This window comes from Babesia bigemina, scaffold Bbigscaff_72647, assembly GCF_000981445.1.
Source record: "Babesia bigemina genome assembly Bbig001, scaffold Bbigscaff_72647".
In the NCBI taxonomy this organism is placed as follows: domain Eukaryota; phylum Apicomplexa; class Aconoidasida; order Piroplasmida; family Babesiidae; genus Babesia; species Babesia bigemina.
Window position 1 is genome coordinate 42,379 of NW_012237237.1, and position 26,297 is coordinate 68,675.

General features: G+C 47.1%; 3 protein-coding genes across 3 annotated transcripts; all 3 read left to right on the plus strand.

Annotated features, from left to right (window-relative positions):
* Positions 1-1,661: 1,661 nt before the first annotated feature.
* Positions 1,662-7,574, plus strand: BBBOND_0003870 (hypothetical protein, conserved; the record flags this gene model as incomplete). The annotated part of the gene is made up of 1 exon (XM_012915220.1): positions 1,662-7,574. The coding sequence occupies one exon, from the start codon at positions 1,662-1,664 to the stop codon at positions 7,572-7,574; it is 5,913 nt and encodes a 1,970-aa protein (XP_012770674.1).
* Positions 7,575-9,705: 2,131 nt separating this feature from the next.
* BBBOND_0003880 (hypothetical protein, conserved) lies at positions 9,706-14,985 on the plus strand (the record flags this gene model as incomplete). The annotated part of the gene is made up of 1 exon (XM_012915221.1): positions 9,706-14,985. The coding sequence occupies one exon, from the start codon at positions 9,706-9,708 to the stop codon at positions 14,983-14,985; it is 5,280 nt and encodes a 1,759-aa protein (XP_012770675.1).
* A 5,436-nt stretch (positions 14,986-20,421) lies between these two features.
* On the plus strand, positions 20,422-25,986 carry BBBOND_0003890 (hypothetical protein, conserved; the record flags this gene model as incomplete). Its single annotated transcript, XM_012915222.1, has 1 exon — positions 20,422-25,986. One exon carries the CDS (start codon positions 20,422-20,424, stop codon positions 25,984-25,986), a length of 5,565 nt encoding a protein of 1,854 aa, XP_012770676.1.
* Between the last annotated feature and the right edge of the window lie 311 nt (positions 25,987-26,297).

A 26,297-nucleotide genomic window follows, 5' to 3' on the forward strand; every position in this document is an offset into this window, starting at 1 on the left:
CCTTTACCCACTCTACATCGCTCCTTTATCCACTCTACATCGCCCCTTTATCCACTCTACATCGCCCCTTTATCCACTCTACATCGCCCCTTGATCCACTCTACATCGCTCTCTGATCCACTCTACATCGCCCCTTTACCCACTCTACATCGCTTCCTAACCCACTCTACATCGCCCCTTTACCCACTCTAAATCGCCCCTTTATCCACTCTACATCGCTCCCTAATCCACTCTACATCGCCCCTTAACCCACTCTACATCGCTCCCTTATCCACTCTACATCGCCCCTTTACCCACCTTACATCGCCCCTTTACCCACTCTACATCGCCCCTTTATCCACTCCACATCGCCACTTTATCCACCCTACATCGCCCCTTTATCCACTCTACATCGCTCCCTTATCCACTCTACATCGCCCCTTTAGCCACTCTACATCGCTCCTTTATCCACTCTACATCGCTCCTTTATCCACTCTACATCGCCCCTTTATCCACTCTACATCGCTCCCTAACCCACTCTACATCGCTCCCTAACCCACTCTACATCGCCCCTTAACCCGCCCTACATCGCTCCCTAACCCACTCTACATCGCTCCTCTATCCACTCTACATCGCTCCTTAACTTCCTCTAATCGCTCTCTTATCCACTCTACATCGCCCCTTATCCACTCTACATCGCCCCTTTATCCACTCCTCATCGCCCCTTTATCCACCTACATCGCCCCTTAACCCACTCTACATCGCCCCTTAACCCACTCTACATCGCCCCTTTATCCACTCTACATCGCTCCCTAACCCACTCTACATCGCCCCTTTATCCACTCTACATCGCTCCCTAATCCACTCTACATCGCTCCCTAACCCACTCCACATCGCTCCTTAACCCACTCCACATCGCCCCTTTACCCACTCTACATCGCCCCTTAACCCACTCTACATCGCCCCTTTATCCACTCCACATCGCTCCCTAATCCACTCTACATCGCTCCCTAACCCACTCCACATCGCTCCTTAACCCACTCCACATCGCCCCTTTACCCACTCTACATCGCCCCTTAACCCACTCTACATCGCTCCCTAATCCACTCTACATCGCCCCTTTATCCACTCTACATCGCCCCTTACTCCACTCTACATCGCCCCTTACTCCACTCTACATCGCTCCTTTATCCACTCTACATCGCTCCTTAACCCACTCTACATCGCCCCTTTATCCACTCTACATCGCTCCTTTACCCACTCTACATCGCCCCTTAACCCACTCCACATCGCTCCCTAACCCACTCTACATCGCTCCTTAACCCACTCTACATCGCCCCTTTACCCACTCTATATCGCCCCTTAACCCACTCTATATCGCCCCTTAACCCACTCTACATCGCCCCTTTACCCACTCTACATCGCTCCTTAACCCACTCCACATCGCCCCTTATCCACTCTACATCGCTCCTTAACCCACTCTACATCGCCCTAATTACCTCGCCATAATACCGCTATGACCTCCATTGACCATTCTAATTACTTGTGCCTTGTCACCCTTCACTTCCCTCCTTCCACCTCTTGCCACTGCCCTGACCATGTTCACCCTATCTCCAAATCTCTCGAATCACCTCGCCATAATACCGCTATGACCTCTTTAGACCACAATAATAACTTGTGCTATGTCGCCCTTAACTTCCCTTCTGACTGAGTCCATCGACTGGTTGATCCAGGTTAGGTATGGGAATGGTGAAGGTGACAATGGTCTTACCAAGTTGTCTCAAGCTTTGAAAAAGTTGATTGAGGAGGCTATTAGTAACGCTACTAACTCCCTTGAAACCGAAAAATCTAAGCTTTCTTGCCCCTTCAAATACTCTGATAAGGAGACTAATTGTCAGTACTACGAGAAGCAGATTAGTGATTCTAAAAAACGTCAAAAACCTGGAGACTCCAATGAAAATAACGCTAAAAATTACAATGTAGATTTCCTTGAAAAATGTCTCGAAGATTGTAAAAAACAGCACGGCAAATATCCTGAGAACCCTGCCATGAAGGACATCCAGTCCAAGTTGGAGCAGGTTAAAAAGCTTGAAGAGAGTCTTACTGGATTGACTGAAAATGACAATTGCAAAAATCTTTTAACAAATCTTTGCACCGGCCTCGAAAAATTCCTCGGCTTCAACTCTGAGTCCAAAGGCTACGACGGTACTGGGATTGTGTACTCTGACCTGGATAGGCTGTGTGACGGGGTGATGGCGTTTTTGAGTGGTGTGCTCAGTAACATCAAAGACCATTTAGGGCAGCATAAAGATACTTTAAATGATGCAATAAGCATACTTAACACCAATAAACACGGCGGTAAAAAAGGTTTTAATGCTGCGATTGGAAGTGTGGTCGCAGGGGTGGGGAGGTATAATGCTAATGTAAAGTCTTCTAATGAAGCAGTGATTGAGCCGCTTAAAAAACTTCTCGACTACACCAAGAAAAATGGAGGTGAGTTGATTGCTAGCATTAATAAGATTCAGGTTGACAAACATGATCTGGATCCACAACTGGCCGACGCCGCTAGGTCCTTCGGCGACCGGCTGAAGGAGGCCACAGAGAGGAGCAAGAGGTGCGCGGAATTTCTGGACCCCAAGGCAAATAACAACACTAAGATGAAAAAAAACATTTATGACCTTAATGATAAGTTGCGTGACAAAGTGTTGCATGTTCGTAAGCTTGTTGAGTACGAGAGCCAGCGGCTGGCCAGCGTGCACAAGCGGAAAGACGCTGAGTTGAAGGAGACGACGGAGAAGATTAGGACAAGTTTTCGCAATCTCAAGAGCTGCATAAACAAGCAGGTGGGTGACGATATAGATAAGCTTGTTAAGGGTTTGAAATTGAGGGTGCAGAAAATTTTAGACAAACTCAAGCAGATTAGCAGCGACTTGGAAAAATATATCAACGAATTGGCGCAATGGATTACCAAAGTGGAAAGTTTTATTGGTGTAGAAATGCAGAAAGACATGAATACAATAATGGGAGAGATGGACGAAAAGGATTCGTATAAGAAACCGTATGAAATCAATCAGGCAGCCGGCCATATCAATACAGAAGCCGGAGTGCTCCACGGTGCCGGGCAGAATGCTATTAACGCTGTGCAGGAGAAAGTGAAGGAGGCGCTTACGCAGGTGAAAGAAATGGATAGCGAGCTGAAAAAGGATTTGTATAAGGTGAGGGAAGCGATAGATGGGCAATTAGGAAAAATTAAAGATGCGATTGGATATCTCTACAATAAGGTCACTCGAACACCGGGGCCAGTGGATGAGAATAAGACTATTGAGGAAATCATGAAACACATAAAAAAAGAAGTTGATTTCATTAAGAAGATGGTTGGGAGTGAAATGGAGGCGAATAAAAATGATTCTGGAAGTGTGGACAATAATTGGGATGCGCTTAAAAAGAAGGTTATGGATCGCCTTGGTGAGATATATGATCAGACTGGAGGTGATGGAAAGTTAAATCATCTTGGTAATATTGTTAAAGGTGTTACGACGTATACCGCATCGTTTGGAGAAGGAGAAAGGGGATTTAAAAAAATAATTGCTGAGTGGTTGGAGGAGATACTTGGGACGGAACCCGTAAAAGGATGGATCGAAAAATATGCAGATGACAATAAGAGTAAAGGTCATTTTAATGGCCATTTCAAAACCCAGGGCGTTTGGAAATTGCGTGCCGAAGTTACTAGGATGATTAAAGCAAAAATTAAAGAATCAATTGAGACGATCAGTTACACCGTTAAACCAGGCACCAAGACTACTGTTCACGACAATTTGTCAGACATTCGAACGTGCCTCACAGAGTTCTCTAGCGCTGTTGTACGTATAGATAAATCAATAATACAAGAAATTGAGAATTATGTCAGACTTGATAATAACTTCGTAGCGTGGGCCGATCAGGGAAGTATACATCAGAAATATCATCTCGATTTTGCAGTTCGTGCCACACTTTCAACTCTCGCGTCTATTGCCAAGCAACTATATGAGCAACTGGAAAATTTCACCGATGACGGCAAAATCACTCTGGGCACTAGACTCAAGGCAGCCATGACTAGTGCCACCCAAATCGGAGGAGAGATTAAAACTGACGGCAAAACTCTAGGTGCCAAAATTCAAAAAGCGCTCGACAGCGCGAAAAGCACAATTAAGAAGCTTCATGAAAATTTTGACCAGGTGTTCGAAAGCAGCTCGGACGGCGGGCCGGATTTCGCCCAAGCCGTGGACACCGCGATCACGGGGGTGACTGAAGAGCTTGGTAAGCAACTACCGACGACTCTTGGTGAAAGTAAAGTTAACATTCAGACAACCGATGAAGCTGTTTTCCAACAATATAAAAAACAAATTGACCAAGAAACCCTAGCAACATACGACCTGAATCCAGAAAACTTAAAAGGCGCCCTACCACAGAAGATCACGGACATCAAAACGCAGGTGCAAAATGAATTGTCCGGAATTGACGGTGCTAAAGAGGCGATAGTTCACTACGCCGATGTGATAACCGATAGGTTCCAAAAACTGTGCGCGGCAGTCAACAAGGCTTGCGAAAGCCTCAATTCGCATCTGCAGTTTTTAAAAAATACGTATTTCGAGGAGTCTAAGCGTGATTACAAGGATGCCCGAAACAGCATAAAACGAATCAAACATCAGCTCATCACGCTGAAAGATGAAAATCTGAAGAACGCCATAACAGAGGCCACCTACTTCCTCACCAGCGCCGATCCAACAGCCCAGGCCACAATCACGTCAATCAGAGGCGTAGTAAGCTCCAACGTCGAAGAAGCCCAGAACACTCTCATCACTCAAGTCAACAAGAACTACGTCACGTCAGTGAAAGAGATCCTGACAGAGTTCGCCGTCGCGGTTGAGAATCAGTTGGACAATCTTCCACACGCCATTAATAACGATCTGACTACGGGTCACAAGGGCTTTATGATGAACATGGAAACTAAATTTATCACGACAGTGAAACCAATGGGAAGCATTCCGGACGAGCCATCCTCTGAAGCAGAGTCCCCGCTGAGGAAGGGGACAAATATATTAAAAACCGCATTCAGGAGCTTCCTCGACGCGTTAAAAACGCAATCGGGTTTCCCTTCCGACTTCCAAAAAATTAAGGCTTCGGATGCGGCTCTGACCAATCTGCTTACTACACTCGCTGCTTCACGACACTTCGATGACAAATTCAGTACCAATCTTGACGCCCTTGATAATGCAGTCACTGCCTTCAAGCCCTCTACCTACGGCGCAGCCAAGTGCCCCTTGCTCCTCAATGCCCTGAAGAAGGGCATGTCATCCCTAATCGAGGAACTTCAAAAATCGTACATATCAACATACTCGCAGATGACTATTGATTGGCAAACCGCCACAGCTGAGGAGCAAGACAAGTACGCGAAAATATGCTGCACCATTGCGCCCATCTTATTAACCAGGCTAAAGGAGCTCAAAACAGAGCTTGAGAAGAAAGACCAAAAATGGAAAGATTATAACATGTATAATTCCGCGCGGCCGACCAAGAGCCTTTGTCATTTATTCTTCCGAGATAACGGGTATGATGTCGGCGGTTCCCCTGAGAGCCCACATGGCGAGCTGAATCATAGGGACGACTGCAAGGGTGGCCGTATTCTCAGTCATCTCACGGTCGGTGAACATAGGTTGTTCGTTGCTAACCAGCCATCCGACGACTTATCCACCGTAGTTGGCAAAGATGGATTTACAGTGGAAGTCGTCGACAACAGCGGCTTGATGGACAATCTTAATTCGTATCTACAATTGTACTTCGAGACGTGCCACCTCACGATTAGGCCTAAGCCACGGCATCCATGCAGCGTTTACGAGATGTCAATCTGGTTGTGCGGTCTTCAATTTAATCCAGTTTTCCAGCCACTCTTGGATCACATTAGAACGCTATTCCTTGTACCCGAGAAGAACGACCCGTCGATTAAAAACGTAAAACCGATTGAAGCGTCGCCTTCGGATATTACTGATGCTGAGACGGTGGACGCAGTAGAACGTGTTTGCTCCGACGCATATGCTGTCATCATTACCATCCTCGGACACGGCCACGGTGAAGGTGTATACGCCTGCGACTACTCTTCAAACGCGTTCAATTTATACTACCCGTCCGTTCCATCGCAATGTCTAGATATGCTTGCTGACATATTATACCGTATTCAGTCCCAGCTGTATTTCTTGTTCGTTCAGTGCTCACGCACTTACAGAGCCGTCTCATGGCGCGACTGCTGGTACGGGCAGGGCGTAGGCGGATCCGGTTGGAATTGTAACACCAAGCAGTGCCCTAACCAAAACTGTCCCCAACTGGCTGACCAAAACGCTGGCCAACATACTGAGTGCGGCCTTAAGTCACCGCTTCAATCCTTCTTAGAGGATGGCCTTCCCGGGTTCATGCCGCACCCACTCACGAAGGTTGGCTGTGGCGTACAGTGTTCCGTGAACCATCATAAAGGTATTCCCTGTAAGACGCCGATGGGATTCGCAGGCATTAGCACCGTGGCCTCAGTCAGTCACACGGGCGCTTATCTCGAGGAGGTGCTTAGCGATTTCTGTGGCCACCCGGATAGTCCACTTAATAAGCTTTGTGGCTACTTCACGTGTATGTTTCCTAGGCCGCCTCAAGCACTTGGTGATATGTTTGCATTCTATTACAACTTCCTTGATGGGTGGTATGATGACAAGGGCATGGAAGGTCAGAAGCACAGGAAGAACGCATTTGATGAGGCTGTCAATAAGGCCTACTTCGAGCAGCCTTACGAGGAACTGAACGTCTATTCGATATTCGCGGATAGTGCCACGCGGATGCATGATAAGGGTTATTTATCGTGTATCGTCGGTTGCGCTAATGGATCGGCGATGACTTGCGGTAGATATATCAAACCCGTTAGCCACTTCATGTGGGTTGTATTTTCCGCCAAAAATGCAGCGCTATATTTGTCATGGATCGTTTACCTCACTGAAACGTTCTACGACTTATTAAAGAAATTGTATGACGATTGTTGCAACAACTGCAATAAACCGGGAACCAGATGTCATGGTAAAGTATGCGCTGCAGCGTGTGAAGTGAAGGCGACGTACACATCAGATGATGCGTCTAAAGCACTAACCGGTAAACAGCACGTTGATAACTGCAAATCTATCGCTAGATGTCCTTTCGCTCGACCGACATTGTACACGCACGGATTCACATTGAGAAGCATGTCTAACATGAGCGGCATCAACGGTAATCAAACGAAACGTACTTGCCAAGATCTATGTGAAACATTGAAAAAGCTTCTAGATGCAGACAATGTCCTTTTCACACTTGTGTACAAAACTATCCCCGAATTTTTCTTCAAAATTCGGGAACCCTTCATCTGGCTCAATGTCGCACTTTGGTCCGCCTCATTCCTCTATCTCGTCTATGTGATGGTTGGCAGACTGGATCTACTGCACATCAAATCACACTTACGATCACCGTCATCGCACAGGATAACGGCGCAGTCATTGTTGGCTGCAGCGCAAGTCGGAAGGCTTGCCAAGATATCGTATCTACAGCCTTAATCGTATTCACATTTGCAATTCACAGTAACTCACGTAACATCTCACCTACTCACCTTACCGACAAACGTAGTCTAATGTCTCGAATTACTCTAGCGGAAACCTGTGAACTTGATAACGTTTAGATTAGGTGATGACTAAAAGACCAAGCAACGTGCTGACCAATGCCATGACCAACGTGCTGACCAATGCCATGACCAACGTGCTGACCAAAGCCATGACCAAAGTGCTGACCAATGCCATGACCAACGTGCTGACCAAGGTGCTGACCAATGCCATGACCAACGTGGTGACCAAGTTAGTAGTTACGGCAGCGATGACAGTGGTGACCAGAGTGGTGATTATTATCCACTCTACATCGCTCCCTTATCGACTCTACATCGCCCCTTACCCACTCTACATCGCTCCTTTACCCACTCTACATCGCCCCTTTATCCACTCTACATCGCCCCTTTTCCCACTCTACATCGCTCCTTTATCCACTCTACATCGCCCCTAACCCACTCTACATCGCCCCTTTATCCACTCCACATCGCTCCTTTACCCACTCTACATCGCTCCCTAACCTACCTTACATCGCTACCTAATCCACTCCACATCGCCCCTTTACCCACTCTACATCGCCCTTTTATCCACTCTACATCGCCCCTTTACCCACTCCACATCGCCCCTTTATCCACTCTACATCGCTCCCTAACCCACTCTACGTCGCCCCTTAACCCACTCTACATCGCTCCCTAACCCACTCTACATCGCCCCTTATCCACTCTACATCGCTCCTTAACCCACTCTACATCGCCCCTTTATCCACTCTACATCGCTCCTTTATCCACCCTTCATCGCTCCCTAACCCACTCTACATCGCCCCTTAACCCACTCTACATCGCTCCTTAACCCACTCTACATCGCTCCTTTATCCACTCTACATCGCCCCTTTATCCACTCTACATCGCCCCTTAACCCACTCTACATCGCTCCCTAACCCACCTTACATCGCCCCTTAACCCACTCCTCATCGCTCCCTAACCCACTCCACATCGCCCCTTTATCCACTCTACATCGCTCCCTAACCCACTCTACATCGCTCCCTAACCCACTCTACATCGCTCCCTTACCCACTCCACATCGCTCCCTAACCCACTCTACATCGCTCCTTTATCCACTCTACATCGCCCCTTTAACCACCTTACATCGCCCCTTATCCACTCTACATCGCTGCTATATCCACTCTACATCGCCCCTTAACCCACTCTACATCCCCCCTTATCCACTCTACATCGCTCCTTAACCCACTCTACATCGCCCCTTTATCCACTCTACATCGCTCCTTTATCCACCCTTCATCGCTCCCTAACCCACTCTACATCGCCCCTTTACCCACTCTACATCGCTCCTTAACCCACTCTACATCGCTCCCTAATCCACTCTACATCGCTCCTTTATCCACTCTCCATCGCTCCCTTAACCACTCTACATCGCCCCTTTACCCACCCTACATCGCCCCTTAACCTCCTCTACATCGCTCCCTAACCCACTCTCCATCGCCCCTTAACCCACCCTTCATCGCTCCCTAACCCACTCTACATCGCTCCTTTACCCACTCTACATCGCTCCCTAACCCACTCCACATCGCTCCCTAACCCACTCTACATCGCTCCCTAACCCACTCTACATCGCCCCTTAACCCACTCTACATCGCCCCTTTACCCACTCTACATCGCCCCTTATCCACTCCACATCGCTCCCTAATCCACTCTACATCGCCCCTTACCCACTCTACATCGCTCCCTAACCCACTCTACATCGCCCCTTTATCCACTCCACATACCTTGAATCACCTCGGCATATAACCGCTATGACCTCTATTAACCTTAGCAATAACTTGTGCCTTGTCACCCTTCACTTCCCCTCTTCCACCTCTTGCCACTGCCCTGACCATGTGCCGCCTAGGGAGCTTGACATGAAATTTGACAAAATTTAAAACCTTAAAAATGCCTAAAAAAACAACCCTACTAACATCCTTACTAACCTCTGCTCTGGCCTCGAGACCTTCCTCGGCTTCAACAAAGACTCCAAAGGCTACGACGGCCAGGGGATTGTCTACTCCGACCTTGACAGGCTGTGTGACGGGGTGATGGGATTTTTGAGTGGTGTTCTCAGTAACATCCAAGGCCATTTAGGGCAGCATAAAAACACTTTAGATAGTGCAATTGAGAGTCTTGAGCAAAATAAACACGGCGGTAAAAACGGTTTTAATGCTGCGATTGGAATGGTGGTCGAAGGGGTGCGGGGGTATAATGAGAGTGTTAGAAAAAGTATTTTGAATGTAAGGAAACAAATAAAAAATTTCGAAAGAGACATTAACACGCTAAAAATAAAGATGAATGACATAAATGAAAATATCGATATACGTTTTCATTCAGAAGCCGAGAAGGCAGAAAAGTCCGTCAGAAATGCGTCGTCAAATTGTCAACAGTATGCTGCGACGTTTAATGAGACTTTCAATCTGAAGACGAAAACAGAGATGAAAAATTATATTAATGATTTGAATCATCCGCTGTCACTCAAAGTAATAAAAGCTGTAGGCTTCGTCAAAGATGAAAGTGAGAGATTCAAGAAGTTGTCAGATAAGGAAAGCAGAGACTTTGATACTATGAAGTCTAGGATCGAGAGTGTCTGTACGGATCATGGAAAGAAGGTTAATGCGCATATATGTAATGAAGTGACTGAACTTGTCACGAAATTGCGGATGTTGGTTAGGGCAATTTTGGATGAGCTGAAAAAAATTGAAAAAAGCTTGTTCGAGTATGTGCAGGATTTGAGTAAATGGATTGAGCAGGCAAACACTGCCGTGGAAGCGGCGTTAAAAAAAGTTGAAAAAATTATATATGAAGTAGATGACAAATCTGTATTCAACAAAGTTAAGCCTATTAAGGACGCTGCCCAAGAGCTGTACGACCGAGCATTCGAGTTATTCGATGCTGGGAACAAGGCCAACAAAGCAGCTGACGAGCACGTAAAAGCAGCGCTTGGGAAGGTGAAAGAGATGGACGAGGCGCTAAAAGGGGATTTGTGGAAGGTGAAGGATGCTGTTGATGCGGCAATGAAGAAGTTTGTCACGGCGTATCTCAAAGAGGTTCAACTGCGAGTTGGAGTTATTAAGGGGCACATTGGAGATAAAGCGAAAGGTAAAGAAAGCGGGAACAAAAATAGCATTGATTACAATTGGGATGAGTTGAAAAAACAAATCAATAAACTCGTTCAAAGCCTAACAAATAAGGTTGCAAGTCGAAAAGCCGGTCACCTTCATGACATTGAAAAGAAAATAAAAGAATATGAGGAAGAGTTCAGCGGACAGGTGGCATTTAACAATGTGATAGGTAGGTGGGTTGATAAGATACTGGAGCATAATATTCTGGTAAGGGAGTGTATGGAAGGATACGTTTTTGCCAATAACAAGAGCCATCTTCAGCATAAATATAAACAGGAAGCAAATGGAATATACCGTCAACTTAATGAGGTCATTAGAGATAATATTAAGAAGCATTTACCAATCGGTCTCATTGAAAAAGCCGTCACCGCTTCCGTTGCGGCCTCTACATCAGCAAGGCGCGGTACAGAAATTGAACGGTCGGTGGAAGCTGTTCAGCGAGTTTGTTACAAATTCGCCGAGGGGCTTGAAGTACAATTATCGTCTGAAAAGATTGATGAACTATCCTCTAGTATGGTTGATGAGATCGAAAAAATTGTGTTGAATCCCGGAGCATCCTCTATCACTGCCAAATCTCATCTCAAGTTCGCAGTACAAATTACCTTGCATTCATTGTGTATTACCGCTAGACAGGTGTGCGACAATTTGTACCAATTCACCGTATCCCTTTGCAACATAGGCGGTAACGTGCAGCAAGCGATGAATAATGCCATGTCAATCGGAAAGCAGTTTGCAGACAAAGACAGAGAAAGCCTGAGTGATGAAGATGCAGGCCCTAAAATTACTGCAGCATTGAATAAGGTGAAGCAGGATATTTCTGGACTGGAAAGTGATCTCGTAGAGGCTGTTGCCCCTACCGGTGGCGAACCCTTCGATCCTGACTCACACAGTTCCGGCGACATTCTTAAAACAAATGTTGATGCAACCGTTGCAGGCATACTAAGTAAGAAGATCGGCAATACTCAACGTCAAGCAGGTGGCGAAAATAAAGTGGTTGTCGATAAGAAGATATTTCACGGTTATAATATACACGTCAATCAAGATGCAATTGATAAGGTAGCCGCCGGGCAGCTTACCGGCACTACCGATGAAGGCTCCCTCCCCCAGGCGATCGGTGCGATTAAGACAGAAGTAGAGAAAGCTTTGTCCTCAATTGGAGACATAAATGGCAAGGTCCAAACACAGTTCAATACATTAACATCAAATTTTCAAAACCTTTGTGAAGCTGTCATGAAAGCGGCGAGAGATGATAAGGATAACGCTAAGACAAACTTGGAGAAGTTGAAAAATACGTACTTTAAGCATTACGACAGTAAGAAGAAGGATGCAGAAGATAGCATAAAGAAAATCAAGTATGACCTCGACACGTTGTTATCAGGTTCAGTGTATCGAGCCGTTAATTTGGGTGACAAATTCTTAAAAACTGAAGCAGATAAATTGCGCGACGAAACCACCGAAAAACTTAAACAGCAAATCGACGACGAAGTAGCGAAAGCGAAAAAGGAGCTCACAACACGAGCCCGGATAGATTACGTTTCCACTATGAAGATGCTACTCTTGCAATATGAGGACAGGGTCGCTAAGGAACTCACTGGCATTCCGCAGGAAATTAGCGACGACCTGATTACGGGCTTCAAGGGTTTCATGGGAACGTTTGCCGGCGAAAATGGCAGAACAGTTTCCGATGTCAATATAGAGAAGCTTAAAAGTGTTGCAACAACTATGTCCTCGACTAAATACGATCCCAAGCAATTCACAGATTTGGCCAAGCAGTTCCAGTCATTCTGGCATCCACTCAACACGTACCTCAAAAAAGAGATCAAACGAGCCCACGCAGCGAATAACGAGAAAACCAATCCCGAGCCCACCGACGTAGAAAAATTGTACACTTCCAAGATTGATTCCGTTACTAACGAACTAAACATTCTGCTAAACCATCTTCGTGAACATAATAGGTACGACAATAAGATGCCTGAGATGCTCGACATCCTCTCCACGGAGGTCGATGGTCTCCACCCTGAGTCATTTTCTGAGCCGAGCACTCCGCTGCTTGACGGTATAAGTAAGGGGCTGGGTAAGTTTGCGGCTGAGCTTAGTAAGACATATTTAAACGCGTACGACGGAGCTTCGGATGGCATGGTATTGGTCGACGCAAGAAATGATAAAGTGACCGATGATGGCAACAAGTGCGCTAAAGTGTGCCTGTCGCTGCTCTCCATCCTGTATTCCGAGTTCAAGACTTTACTGAAGTACTGCGTTGCAAGGTGTAAAAGCGATCAAATAAACATAAACACAGAGCTCGGAAAATATTTCGCCACTCAAGGCTACAAGGTTACCGAGGACGAGAAGAAGCACGGTGAGCTGCAGGACAGTAAAGGCATGACAGGATTATTCATCTGCAAACGTATGTTCGGGAAAGATGAACAACACGTTTACAATATTGACAAATCTAAGCAGAACGCACTGGATAAGCTTCACGACTGCCTCCAAACATATTACCAAGTCAGCCACGTCGCCACCTTCTCTGCGAGGAAACGTCCATGTAACATATTCGAGATGCTTTGCTGGGTGTCCGGGCTACCGTGCAATAACGTGTATGCTGACTTGTTAGACGTCGCTCTAAGTGACCTATTTGTGGATCCAAAGAAGGAGACAACACTTGAAGACATCACCGTGTCGGATGTCACCTCCGAACCCCTCGCAGCGTACCCACTGTCGATCGCATATGACGACACACGCAGGGCGGTGAAACGCCTGTGTTCCAGATCCCACGATATTCTCACAACAATCGCTGGATCCGGGGACGCGCACTCCATGTACGCCGTCGACTACTCCACCAATTCGCTGAACTTTCACTACCCATCCAAGGGCGAAGATTGCCTCCAGATGCTATTGGACATTCTTCGCAGACTACTACCCTCGCTTAAATTTTTGCATACTCAATGCGGCCTAAGCTCTGCATACCACGGCTGGTCCGGCTGTCAGTACGGCAGAGGAGTCAAACACTCCAATTGGCAATGCGGTGAACACCCCGCCAACGAGTCAACCGATTGCCTACCTAGATCACCGCTGATGTCGTATCTTCGCGACAGCCTACCCGGGTGCCTGCCTCACCAGTTGGTTTCAGCGGGGTGTAAGTCCGAGTGTAAAACGTGTCCCAAAAGCCTACCCGGTGCGCCATGTATAACACCACTTGGCTTTAGGGGTTTCTCGGGAAGCACGAAGACAGGTAAGGACATATGTACCGTGCTGACCAAATTCTTCGACAATTCGAATATTAACGCGCTCTTCGGTCTGCTGCCCAAGCCGCCATCTACATTGCCCGAACACTTCCAATTTGCGTTGACGTTAAGTAGTATGTTAGATAATGCTAACGCCGCTAGTGATGTCAGCTTAGCTTTTGTAACGAAAACGAAAGCGCTGTCCATCGATCTATACAAAGAGACAAGCAAACTCACAGGTGCGCTGCAGAATGCATATCGCAACCAAGCAGGCCACACCAGCTCAGACCATTCCAAATCTACGGAGGCTGACTTGTCGAGCCTGTCGAAAGATTCGTGCAATCTACCTCATGAGAGGGATATTCACTGCGCTCCCTACCTCTGCTCCACATCTTCAGATGCGTACACGTACCTCGCCAAAAAGCACGCTGATCTTTACCTCTCATGGGCTGTATATCTACCGTGGACATTCTACAGTTACCTGAAATCATTGCTCGATGCGTTCCAGCAGATTGATTGTGGAGGCTCCGGTTGTACGAAATGTTCGTGCAAGCCGGGTAAGCATGGTGTCGAATACAGCTGCAAGTGCAAGGCACTGATAAGCTGTCGTGGAGTGATGACTACGTTCTACCAGTACGGGTTCACTTTTGGCGACGCAAAAACGCTGTATGGAACTAACAGGAAATTCTGCCTTAGTTTCAGTACACAGCTGAGTAATCTGCTGAAATCGCAACACTTCACCAAATTATTTGAAGAATGTGACAACTTCATTTGGACAATCAGAGAACCGTTCACCTATCTAGTCCTCGCGCTCTGGTCACTCTCCCTTTTCTACCTCGTTTGCGTAATGGTTGGCAGACTGGATGTGCTCCATATCAAATCGCACTTACGATCACCATCATCGCACAAGATTACTGCTCAATCATTGTTGGCGGCGGCGCAAGTCGGAAGGCTTGCCAAGATATCGTACCTGCAGCCGTGATCGTACTCACGTCTGTAATTCACATCAACTCACGTAACTACTCACTTAGAGAATCACCTACTCACCTAAAAAACAAACGTAGTCTAATGTCTCGAATTACTCTAGCGGCAACCTGTGAACTAAATAGCACCTAATGAGGTGATGAGTGGACGACAGAGCAACGTGTCAACCTAGCACACAGGCAACGTGCTAAGCTGGCAACCAGGCAAAGTGGTAACCTAGCAACCAGGCAAAGTGCTAAGCTGGCACCCAGGCAAAGTGGTGACCTAGCAACCAGGCAAAGTGTTGACCTAGCACACAGGCAAAGTGCTAAGCTAGCACCCAGGCAAAGTGCTAAGCTTGCAACCAGGCAAAGTGCTAAGCTAGCAACCAGGCAAAGTGGTGAGCTAGCACCCAGGCAAAGTGCTAAGCTAGCACACAGGCTAAGTGCTAAGCTAGCACGCAGGCAACGTGCTAACTTAACAACCAGGCAAAGTGCTAAGGTAGCAACCAGGCAAAGTGCTAAGCTGGCGGATGAAACGTAATTTGGTAGGTGTTGTAGCACGTTGATTGCCTGGTGCGTTGAGTTGTGCGTTGACTGTGAGAGGTGTCCGCGTTGCCCATTGAGTCAGTGTCACGTGAGGCTGGGTGATTGGTTGCTGACGTAGGCGGTCGTGAGGGCCGCGGCGGGTGGCCTAAGTCGTGTGTTGCGAGTCGCTGGCAGGGTGGCGTAATCTGCGTTGGTCTCGTTAAGCAGCATTTATAGGCGTCAATGTAGCGATTGTTAATATCACATTTAGGCACGTAGCCGACACGCTCCGCCAGTATGGCGCCGATACCGCGGCTCGTAGCACGGTGCTGCTGCACTGTGGGAGTTGAGCGCACGGGTCGCTGCAATTTTAATGGCGGTGCGAATAATGAATAATTTATAGTGACAGTTGGTGCTAGTCACATGCGCCGCGTCAGGGCATCTGTGGTATCCCGGGCAGCTTGGGTGTCGGTGGCCTGGGCTGGTGGCATACAGGGGTGAGGGTTATGTAAGTCATGTCGCAGTTGGTGAGTGCTTGCGTAGGTGATTGATATGCTTGCAGCTTGAGGGGAGTGGGCGTGGCAGTGGTAGTGTTGCAGTTGGTGAGTGCGTTGCTAGGTGATTGACATGTCTGCAGGTTGAGGGGACTGGGCGCGGCAGTGGTACGTGTTGCAGTTGGTGAGTGCGTTGCTTAGGTGATTGATATGTTCGCAGGTTGAGGGGAGTGGGAGCGGCAGTGGTAGTGTTGCAGTTGGTGAGTGCGTTGCTAGGTGATTGATATACTTGCAGGTTGAGGGGAGTGGGAGCGGCAGTGGTACGTGTTGCAGTTGGTGAGTGCGTTGCTAGGTGATTGACATGCTTGCAGGTTGAGGGGACTGGGAGCGGCAGTGGTAGTGTTGCAGTTGGTGAGTGCTGCTTAGGTGATTGATATGTTTGCAGGCTGAGGGGACTGGGAGGGAAGCGGGAAGATGGGCTATACTCCATTGTGTAAGTGTACAAAACGATGTACAGAGCATGAGTGTCTTTGTTGTCATTTGTGTTGTGCAGGATGTAGGAGTCCAAGTTGTCTTCGATGTCTCAATCTGTCTACTCGGCTAAGGAGTGGATTCTGGGACTGCAAACCTCAGAGATGTAATGAATGTGACACCAAATTGTGTCCATGTGACTGTTGTGAGAAAAAAAAATTGGAAGAACGTCGACAGCTTCGCTCTTCTTCCTCCCTCGCAGTCCAATCGCCTAGTGTCTCCTCTTCTACCACCGTACAGCGTTCCACCGGTGAACCCAGTGCTGTTCATACCACCGCTCCATCCAATTCCTCCCCCGTCCCTTACATCATCGCCGCCGTCGCCCTCCTCATCGTCGTCGTCTGCGTCATGGTCTACTTCCGCATCCGGCCGTTCCACAGGGTGCGGTATCTACTGCGCAGCTGATCACAATAACCTAACTGGCAACTGACATCTAATGTGCTAGACAGAGTAATGGTTGTACTGATGCTAAATAAAATTAGCAGTGAGGTGACCACTCCCTCCCTACTCCGTCATCGTCGCCATCATCCTGCTCGACCTGTGCATCTTCCGCTTCCCGGTGGGCCGCAACATCCGCGATTTCCTCGTACGCAAGATTCCCTTCTGCATCGCGTTCTACAGCTGAACTATGCAATTTAGTAGCGCATAAATCGTTCGTCCATATTCCACTGCTCACCTAACTGGCAACTGACATCTAATGTTCTAGACAGTAATGATTGCGTTGATGGCCAATTACATGAGCAGTGAGGTGACTACTTCACTCTCCCTACTCGGCCATCGCCGCCGTCATCGTTGGCATCATCGTCGCCATCATCCTGCTCGACCTGTGCATCTTCCGCTTTCCGGTGGGCCGCAACATCCGCGATTTCCTCGTACGCAAGATACCCTTCTGCATCGCGTTCTACAGCTAAACTCAGCAATATGTTGGCGCTAACATTCTTAATCGAAATCCCACAGATCACCTGACTGGCGACTGACATCTAATGTTCTAGACAGAGTAGCAATTGCGTTGATGATCAATGACATGAGCAGTGAGGTGACTACTCCCTCCTCCCCCGCCCCTTACATCATCGCTCCTATGCTCATCATCATCGTCGTCATCTGCGTCATGGTCTACTTCCGCATCCGGCCGTTACACAGGGTGCGGTATCTACTGCGCAGCTAATCACGTTAACCTTATCGGCAACTGACATCTAATGTTGTAGACAGAGTAATGAATGCGTTGATGATAAATCGCCTGACCAAGTTAATGGTTACAGCAGCGATTATAACTTAGCCCTCTGGCTCCTCTCTCTCCTGTACCTCCTCCACATCATGGTCATCCGCCTAGACCTCCTCCACATCAAATCGCATTTAAATAGTCCATCGAGTCACAGGATAGCTGCTCAATCACTACTCGCTGCCGCACGTGTTAACAAGCTTAACAGGGTGTTTTATCTGCAACCATAATCGTACTCACGTGTCTACTATCTACACTCACCTAGCATATCACCTACTCACCTAACTTATGAATTGTGCTTTAATCTGTTGTATCACTCATTAATCGTTGTATGTGATTGTGTAGTAGTTAACTAAAGTGGTGACCAAAGTGATGACCAAAGTGATGACCAATGCCATGACCAAAGTGATGACCAAAGTGCTGACCAACGTGGTGACCAATGTGCTGACCAAAGTGGTGACCAAGCAGCTGATAAAGTAATGGTCACGGCAGCGATGACATGGTCACAACAGCGATGACATGGTTACGGCAGCGATGACATGGACACGGTAGCGATGACATGGTCACGGCAGCGATGACATAGACACGGCAGCGATGACATAGACACGGCAGCGATGACATGGTCACGGCAGCGATGACATGGACACAAGTGGTGATTATTATCCACTCTACATCGCTCCCTTACCCACTCTACATCGCCCCTTTATCCACCTTACATCGCTCCCTTATCCACTCTACATCGCTCCCTAACCCACTCTACATCGCCCCTTTACCCACTTTTCATCGCTGCTTTGTCCACTCTACATCGCTCCTTCATCCACTCTACATCGCTCCCTAACCCACTCTACACCGCCCCTTAACCCACTCTACATCGCCCCTTTATCCACTCTACATCGCTCCCTAACCCACTCTACATCGCCCCTTTACCCACTTTTCATCGCTGCTTTGTCCACTCTACATCGCTCCTTCATCCACTCTACATCGCTCCCTAACCCACTCTACACCGCCCCTTAACCCACTCTACATCGCCCCTTATCCACTCTACATCGCCCTTAATCCACTCTACATCGCCCCTTAACCCACTCTACATCGCTCCCTTACCCACTCTACATCGCTCCCTAATCCACTCCACATCGCCCCTTTGTCCACTCCACATCGCCCCTTTACCCACTCTACATCGCCCCTTATCCACTCTACATCGCTCCCTAACCCACCTTACATCGCCCCTTTATCCACTCTACATCGCTCCTTATCCACTCTACATCGCTCCTTCACCTCCTCTAATCGCTCCCTTATCCACTCTACATCCCTCGAATTACCTTGCCATAATACCGATATGACCTCTTTAGACCACAATAATAACTTGTCACTTGTCCCCCTTCACCTCCCTCCTTCCACCTCTTGCCACTGCCCTGACCATGTGCCGCCTAGTGAGCTTGACAAGAAATTTGACAAAATTTTGAACCTTAAAATTACCTCAAATAACAACCCTACTAACATCCTTACTAACCTCTGTACTGGCCTCGAAACTTTCCTCGGCTTCAACTCTGACTCCAAAGGCTACGATGGCACTGGGATAGTGTACTCTGACCTTGACAGGCTGTGTGACGGGGTGATGGGATTTTTGTATGGTGTGCTTGGTGCGGTGAAAGATGATGAAGCGGTTAAAACGTACTATAATACCGATAAAATGATTACTGTACTTGATATAAAGTGCTAACCTAGCACCCAGGCAACGTGCTAACCTAGCACACAGGCAAAGTGCTAAGCTGGCACCTGACCAAGTTGATGGTCACGGCAGCGATGACATGGTCACGGCAGCGATGACATGGTCACGGCAGCGATGACATGGACTCAGCAGCGATGACATGGTTACGGCAGCGATGACATGGTCACGGCAGCGATGACATGGTTACGGCAGCGATGACATGGTCACGGCAGCGATGTCATGGTCACGGCAGCGATGTCATGGTCACGGCAGCGGGACATGGTCACGGCAGCGATGACATGGACACGGCAGCGATGACATGGACTCAGCAGCGATGACATGGACACGGCAGCGATGACATGGACTCAGCAGCGATGACATGGTTACGGCAGCGATGACATGGTCACGGCAGCGATGACATGGTTACGGCAGCGATGACATGGTCACGGCAGCGATGACATGGTTAAGGCAGCGATGATACGGTCACGGCAGCGGTGACATGGACACGGCAGCGATGACATGGACACGGCAGCGATGACAGTTGATGGTTACGGCAGCGATGACATGGTCACAGCAGCGATGACAGTTGATGGTTACGGCAGCGATGACATGGTCACGGCGGCGATGACATGGTCACGGCAGCGATGACATGGTGACCAAAGTGGTGATTATAACCCACTCTACATCGCCCCTTAACCCACTCTACATCGCTCCCTAACCCACTCTACATCGCCCCTTTATCCACTCTACATCGCCCCTTTATCCACCCTTCATCGCCCCTTTGTCCACTCCACATCGCCCCTTTACCCACTCTACATCGCCCCTTATCCACTCTACATCGCTCCCTAACCCACCTTACATCGCCCCTTTATCCACTCTACATCGCTCCTTATCCACTCTACATCGCTCCTTCACCTCCTCTAATCGCTCCCTTATCCACTCTACATCCCTCGAATTACCTTGCCATAATACCGATATGACCTCTTTAGACCACAATAATAACTTGTCACTTGTCCCCCTTCACCTCCCTCCTTCCACCTCTTGCCACTGCCCTGACCATGTGCCGCCTAGTGAGCTTGACAAGAAATTTGACAAAATTTTGAACCTTAAAATTACCTCAAATAACAACCCTACTAACATCCTTACTAACCTCTGTACTGGCCTCGAAACTTTCCTCGGCTTCAACTCTGACTCCAAAGGCTACGATGGCACTGGGATAGTGTACTCTGACCTTGACAGGCTGTGTGACGGGGTGATGGGATTTTTGTATGGTGTGCTTGGTGCGGTGAAAGATGATGAAGCGGTTAAAACGTACTATAATACCGATAAAATGATTACTGTACTTGATATAATTAAGAAAAAAATGCATAACGGTCCTAGCGAATTTGTTAACGCCGTAGATTACGTGCGTGGCGTGTTAAGTGATTATCACATTGAACTTAATGAAAGAACTAATAAAATTAATAATTCACTTAGCGAACTCACTAAAAAAATTGAAACAAATAAAAACACTGTAGACTCTAAGAAATCTAAGCCACTTGTCGACCAGTTGTCTAACTGGACTACGACAGTGGATGGTTTATCAATAGACATTAATAATATCATGACCCTAATTAACAACTTAGATCCTGATCTTAGCGATAAGCTGCGTAGTGAGATAAATCTTGTAGCAGGGGCAGTTACTACGATGGCGGAGTCGACTAAGGACGGGAGGTTTCAGACCCATATGGCGTATGTGGACAAGGCGATGGAGGAGGAAGAAAACCGTATGAGAGAGAAAGTAGAAGAGCAAAGTAAAAGAACACAAAAAACCTTAGGAGATCAGTTTACCAACGTTTTTAATGACGTTGGCACGTTGAGACAAAAAAAGAAAGAGCGCTTTGATATCATTAATGAGATGATTAAGAAGGCAAGAGAATTCATGGACAACTACGACAAAACTTACATGAATGTAATTGATGAAAAATTCAGGGCCATAGAAGTGTCATTAAATGACGTTAATAAAAGCCATCAGGTTGGTGGCAGCAATTTAAGTTCCAGGCTAAAAAACGACGTTAATGCAATTAGGGGCGCTTTGTTACAAATTGGTGACGAGATGGAAAAGCAAGTTACGGGGCTGGAGAACTGGATTGGCAGCGTTACAAAGCTAATTGATCACGCAAAGAAGCATCAAATTGACAAAGTGACAAATAAGGATGTTGCTGCAAAGTATGTAGTGAATGTAACAAATATGACTTTGAATATGAAAGAATGGCAAGATGTGCTGAACAAATATATTACCAATGTGAGGGAGGTAATCACAACTGAGGTCAGAGAAGTTCAGCGCAAGATTGGCACGTTATACAAAGTTATCGAGAGCGGAAGAGCGGATGGAACAGCAACCCAGAAGAGCCTATGTGAGATAATCGAAACAATGCAAGGTAAAGTGGCGGATATATATGGCAAACGTAGATATGAAGGACTGCGCGACATCCCTGAAAATGTGATGTCTTATGCAGATAAATTTACCAAGGATAATTTCCATACCAAGGTTTTGGATGGATGGCTTAGGGATATACTTAAGACAGATGGAGTGGTGAAACAGCGACTGAGAGAATGGATAAAGGAAAACAAGGGTACGGGAAAACTGAGTGGTACCGTAGTTCACGGTAAAATAAGTGAAGACGAAGTTAACGCATTCGTCGATGGCACTAAGAAAACGTTGCATGAGCCAATAATATGTCAGGTTATGAAAGTACTGCAGCAACAAGTTATACAAAAGGCTACAGAGAATTTCGCGAAAGTTCACGATGGGGTTGCGGAAAATTTTAAAAGTGTTAAAAATGTTTGCGAGCAGTTTGCCAAGCAGTTTGAAAGTACGGTTGACGACAAAGTTGATCCTATAGTCACGGCGATAGAATCCAGTGATGGATTGAACGTGAGTAGCTCTGGATTCTCCAAAACCGATCTCAAGCGAGCTGTTGAAAGAATCCTCAATAAACTTGTTACCAGAGCGAAACATGTTGCCGAGGAAATTGCGGTTTGTCTGGATAGGTATAAAATGGGCAACGTGGACGATGCTGTGACGAAGACTGATAAGCTTCTAAAAAACCTATACAAAGCGGCTGGATCGGAGAAGTATGCACAAAATGTTGACGCTGCTATAGACGCTATTACCGACAAGGTTGACGGAATAAATATAGATTTAACCATCTCAAAGCTCAGAGAATGGTCCGAAGGAATTGAAGCTAACATCCACAGGCTTTTATCCGAATACTCGAAAACTGGTGAATTTATGCATCGATATTTGTACGACTTAAAAACGGAATTCCTGGATACCCAACTTGCCAAAATTCACTATAATTTATACGCACTGAAAAATGAAGAGTTTTCGCATACACAGGGCAGGATCCAAAGTGCCATCAAGACTGTGATTGCGATTGTTGAAAACCTGGAGACTGTGCCGAGTGACGTGAGAGAGAAGAGGAGAAAAGCAGACGAGCTTATGAAAAAATTGAAAATCGATGTAGAAAGCATTGTGATAGGTATTGATCTAGCTATAATTACAGCCGATCAAACGCTAACCAAAACTATCAATGACTTTGTAGAGGAATTAGTCAAATGTGAAAAAATGTGCAAGCAAGCCGTAGACGATCTTCGGAATAATATGCTTAATCAAATCAAAGCTTCATTCTCAATCGTCACGTCTAGCGTGCAGCAGCTCTTTGCAACTGAACGACAGGCGGACTTGAGAGCTTTGGAAATGTTAGTGGAAAGCCAAAGTATTATTATTGATGGACTCATATCCAATGCCATGAGAACAGGCGTCATAGGCTCTATGAAAACCTTGAGCGGTGTTCCTGCTGGTCATAAAGGTGATGTGACGGAAGAACATAATTTGCTTATGCAGCTCAGAAAGAAAATGGAGGAAGACGGGGAAAAGGTAGCAGAGTTAGTTCCCTACGTCCGTGCCTATCTCCGTCCCATTATCGTCTACAATAAAGACGAAATCGAAAGACTTATCGCCTCCCACCCTTCTCCCTCCACCGACTACCCCTCTCAACTCAAGGCCATTTTCGACAAACTCGTCGAACTTCTTAATCACCTCGAAAAAGACAAGTTATATAACTACGACCATAATTTCGTTGATTTACTCGCCTCCCTCAACTCTCTTGTTGACTCCCTCTCTCCCTCCTTCACCTCCCCCTGCCCCCTCCTCGCCCCCCTCAAGTCCGGCCTCTCCAACTTCGCCGCGCAACTCGGCCACGCGTACGTGAACAGGTACTCGGGGAAACAATTCAACGGGGGTCTAATTGTTACTAAAACCATTACTGACGACACCAAACAACCTCCTAACTCCCCCAAAACTATTGAGGAATTAACCCCTGAGGGCCGCAACTGCGCCAAGGTCTGCCTGACGATAGTGGAGATGGTCAAAGGGGAGTTGGATGTGTTGGGAGAGAAATGCAAATTAGATTGGCATTCTAAACAAATAGATCGTATTAGTGTTCTTGGTTCATTTTTAGCGAAATGCGGCTACGTTGTTTCCGATAGGGATAAGCAGGACGGTGAACTGCAGCGCAGTGACAAGATGATGGGTTCACATATTCATGCAAAAATTAGGCACGCACTTACGAACGTCGAGAACATCAAAACACATCTTTTGAAGTGCAAATCAAACGAGGATGAGAAGACCGGCAGAAAAAAGAAAAGTGATAAGTTCCACGTCCTTGATGTACTTGGCTGCCTACATCATCACCTCGAGACCTATTACACTGTCGGTCACATGGCAACTTTCACTGCCAAACGTAATCCATGTTCCGTGTACGAGATGCTCGTTTGGTGCGCTGGTTTGAATTACAGTTTGATTTATGATACGTTTTTGCGCGAAGGTTTTACTGGTCTGCTGCAGAAGCCTGAGAGGAAGACTGTGCAGACCGGTGAAGATTTGGGTTTTGAAATCGAATTTGATGATATGAAATCCTACTACCTAGACGCGTATCCAGGTGTCATCAAATACGATCATATAAGTGCAGCGGTCAACCATATTTGCGCAACATCGCATGACGTGCTGACTCGAATCATCGGTCACGGCGACGAATACACAACGTACGGCGTAGACTTCTGCAACAACTCGCTCAAATTCCGATATCCGACGTCGGCTGAGGAATGCCTTGACATGTTCCTCGACATCCTCCGCAGATTGTTCCCGCCACTCAAATACCTGGAGACGCAGTGCAGCACCGCCGCGAGAGAGTACGGGTGGGCAGGTTGCCATTATGGCAAAGACGTACAGACAACCAACTGGCCCTGTAACGAACACTCAAGCAGTAAAGCAACGTGCCAACCAAATGACCAACCAAAGTGCGAACCAAATTGCCAACCAAAATCGCCGTTGATGTCCTATCTGAATGACTGCTTACCTGGCCATTTACCTCACGTGTTGAGTGACATTGGCTGCAAAGCGAAATGTAGTACCTGCCCGAGATCGACGCCTGGAATGCCCTGTCTCACTCCCCTAGGATTCCGAGGTTTCTCCGGGACCAAGCGTGCAGGCAGAGACATAAGTGACGTGCTAGGCAAATTCTTTGACAACGGCAAACTCAATGTCCTATTCAGCTTGCAAGCTAAGACGCCGTCTACGTTACCGGAACACTTCGGTTTTGCATTATCCTTTGTAAAAGGGTGGAGTGATGTGACAGATACACGAAATCATAGCATTAAGCAGTCCATTGAAGCATCCATCACCGACCGGTCTATTAAGCTATATGAGCCACCCAGCACGCTCACCGACAAACTTCGTGATGCATATGGCAGCACGCATATTCCTTACCCCAATAAGCAACATCTACCTGCATATGCCGACTTGTCAAGTCTTGCGGTAGCAAAACCATGTACGGTTAAGGATGTCAACTGCGCTCCTTATCTCTCATCCCTATGCATCGATACATATCATCACCTTGCAAAGAAGCAATCCAACACATACCTCTCCTGGGCCATCTACCTCCCGTGGACATTCTGGGATCTGCTCAACAATCTCTACAACGCCTTCTGCTCCATCAACTGCCAGGACTGGGGATGCCGTGGATGTCTCCGCGGTGACAAGTGCAAGAAGGGGGGGCATGGTGTTGTTGATACAGAGAAGCCAAATAACAAATGTCAGTGCACTTCCATCGTCGACTGCAAAGGTGTCGCACCAACGCTCTACCAGTATGGTTTCGTCTTTGGTGAAGCGTCGACGTTGAATGACAAGGCATCGCCGAAGAATTGCTCCGATTTCTGCAGTCAGTTGAAGAATGTTTTGAAATCGAAATATTTCGAGAAGCTGTTCGAAGAATGTGACAACTTCCTTTGGATCATCAGACAACCCTTCATCTGGACCACCGTCGCCCTCTGGCTCCTCTCTTTCCTCTACCTCCTCCACATCATGGTAATCCGCCTAGACCTGCTCCACATCAAATCGCATTTGCATAGTCCATCATCACATCGCATAGCTGCTCAATCACTACTTGCAGCCGCACGTGTTAACAAGCTTAACAGGGTGTTTTACCTGCAACCATAATCGTACTCACGTGTTCACTATCTACACTCACCTAGCAATTCACCTACTCACCTATGCAACTAATTGCTGTCTAATGTTTTGTATCACTCATTAATAGTTGTATGTGATTGTATAATAGTTAACTAAAGTGTTGACCTATGTGCTGCCCAAAGTGTTGACCAACGTGTTGACCAATGTCATGACCAAAGTGGTGACCAATGTGCTGACCAATGTGCTGACCAACGTGGTGACCAAAGTGCTGACCAATGCCATGACCAATGTGCTGACCAACGTGGTGACCAATGTGCTGACCAAAGTAATGACCAAAGTGG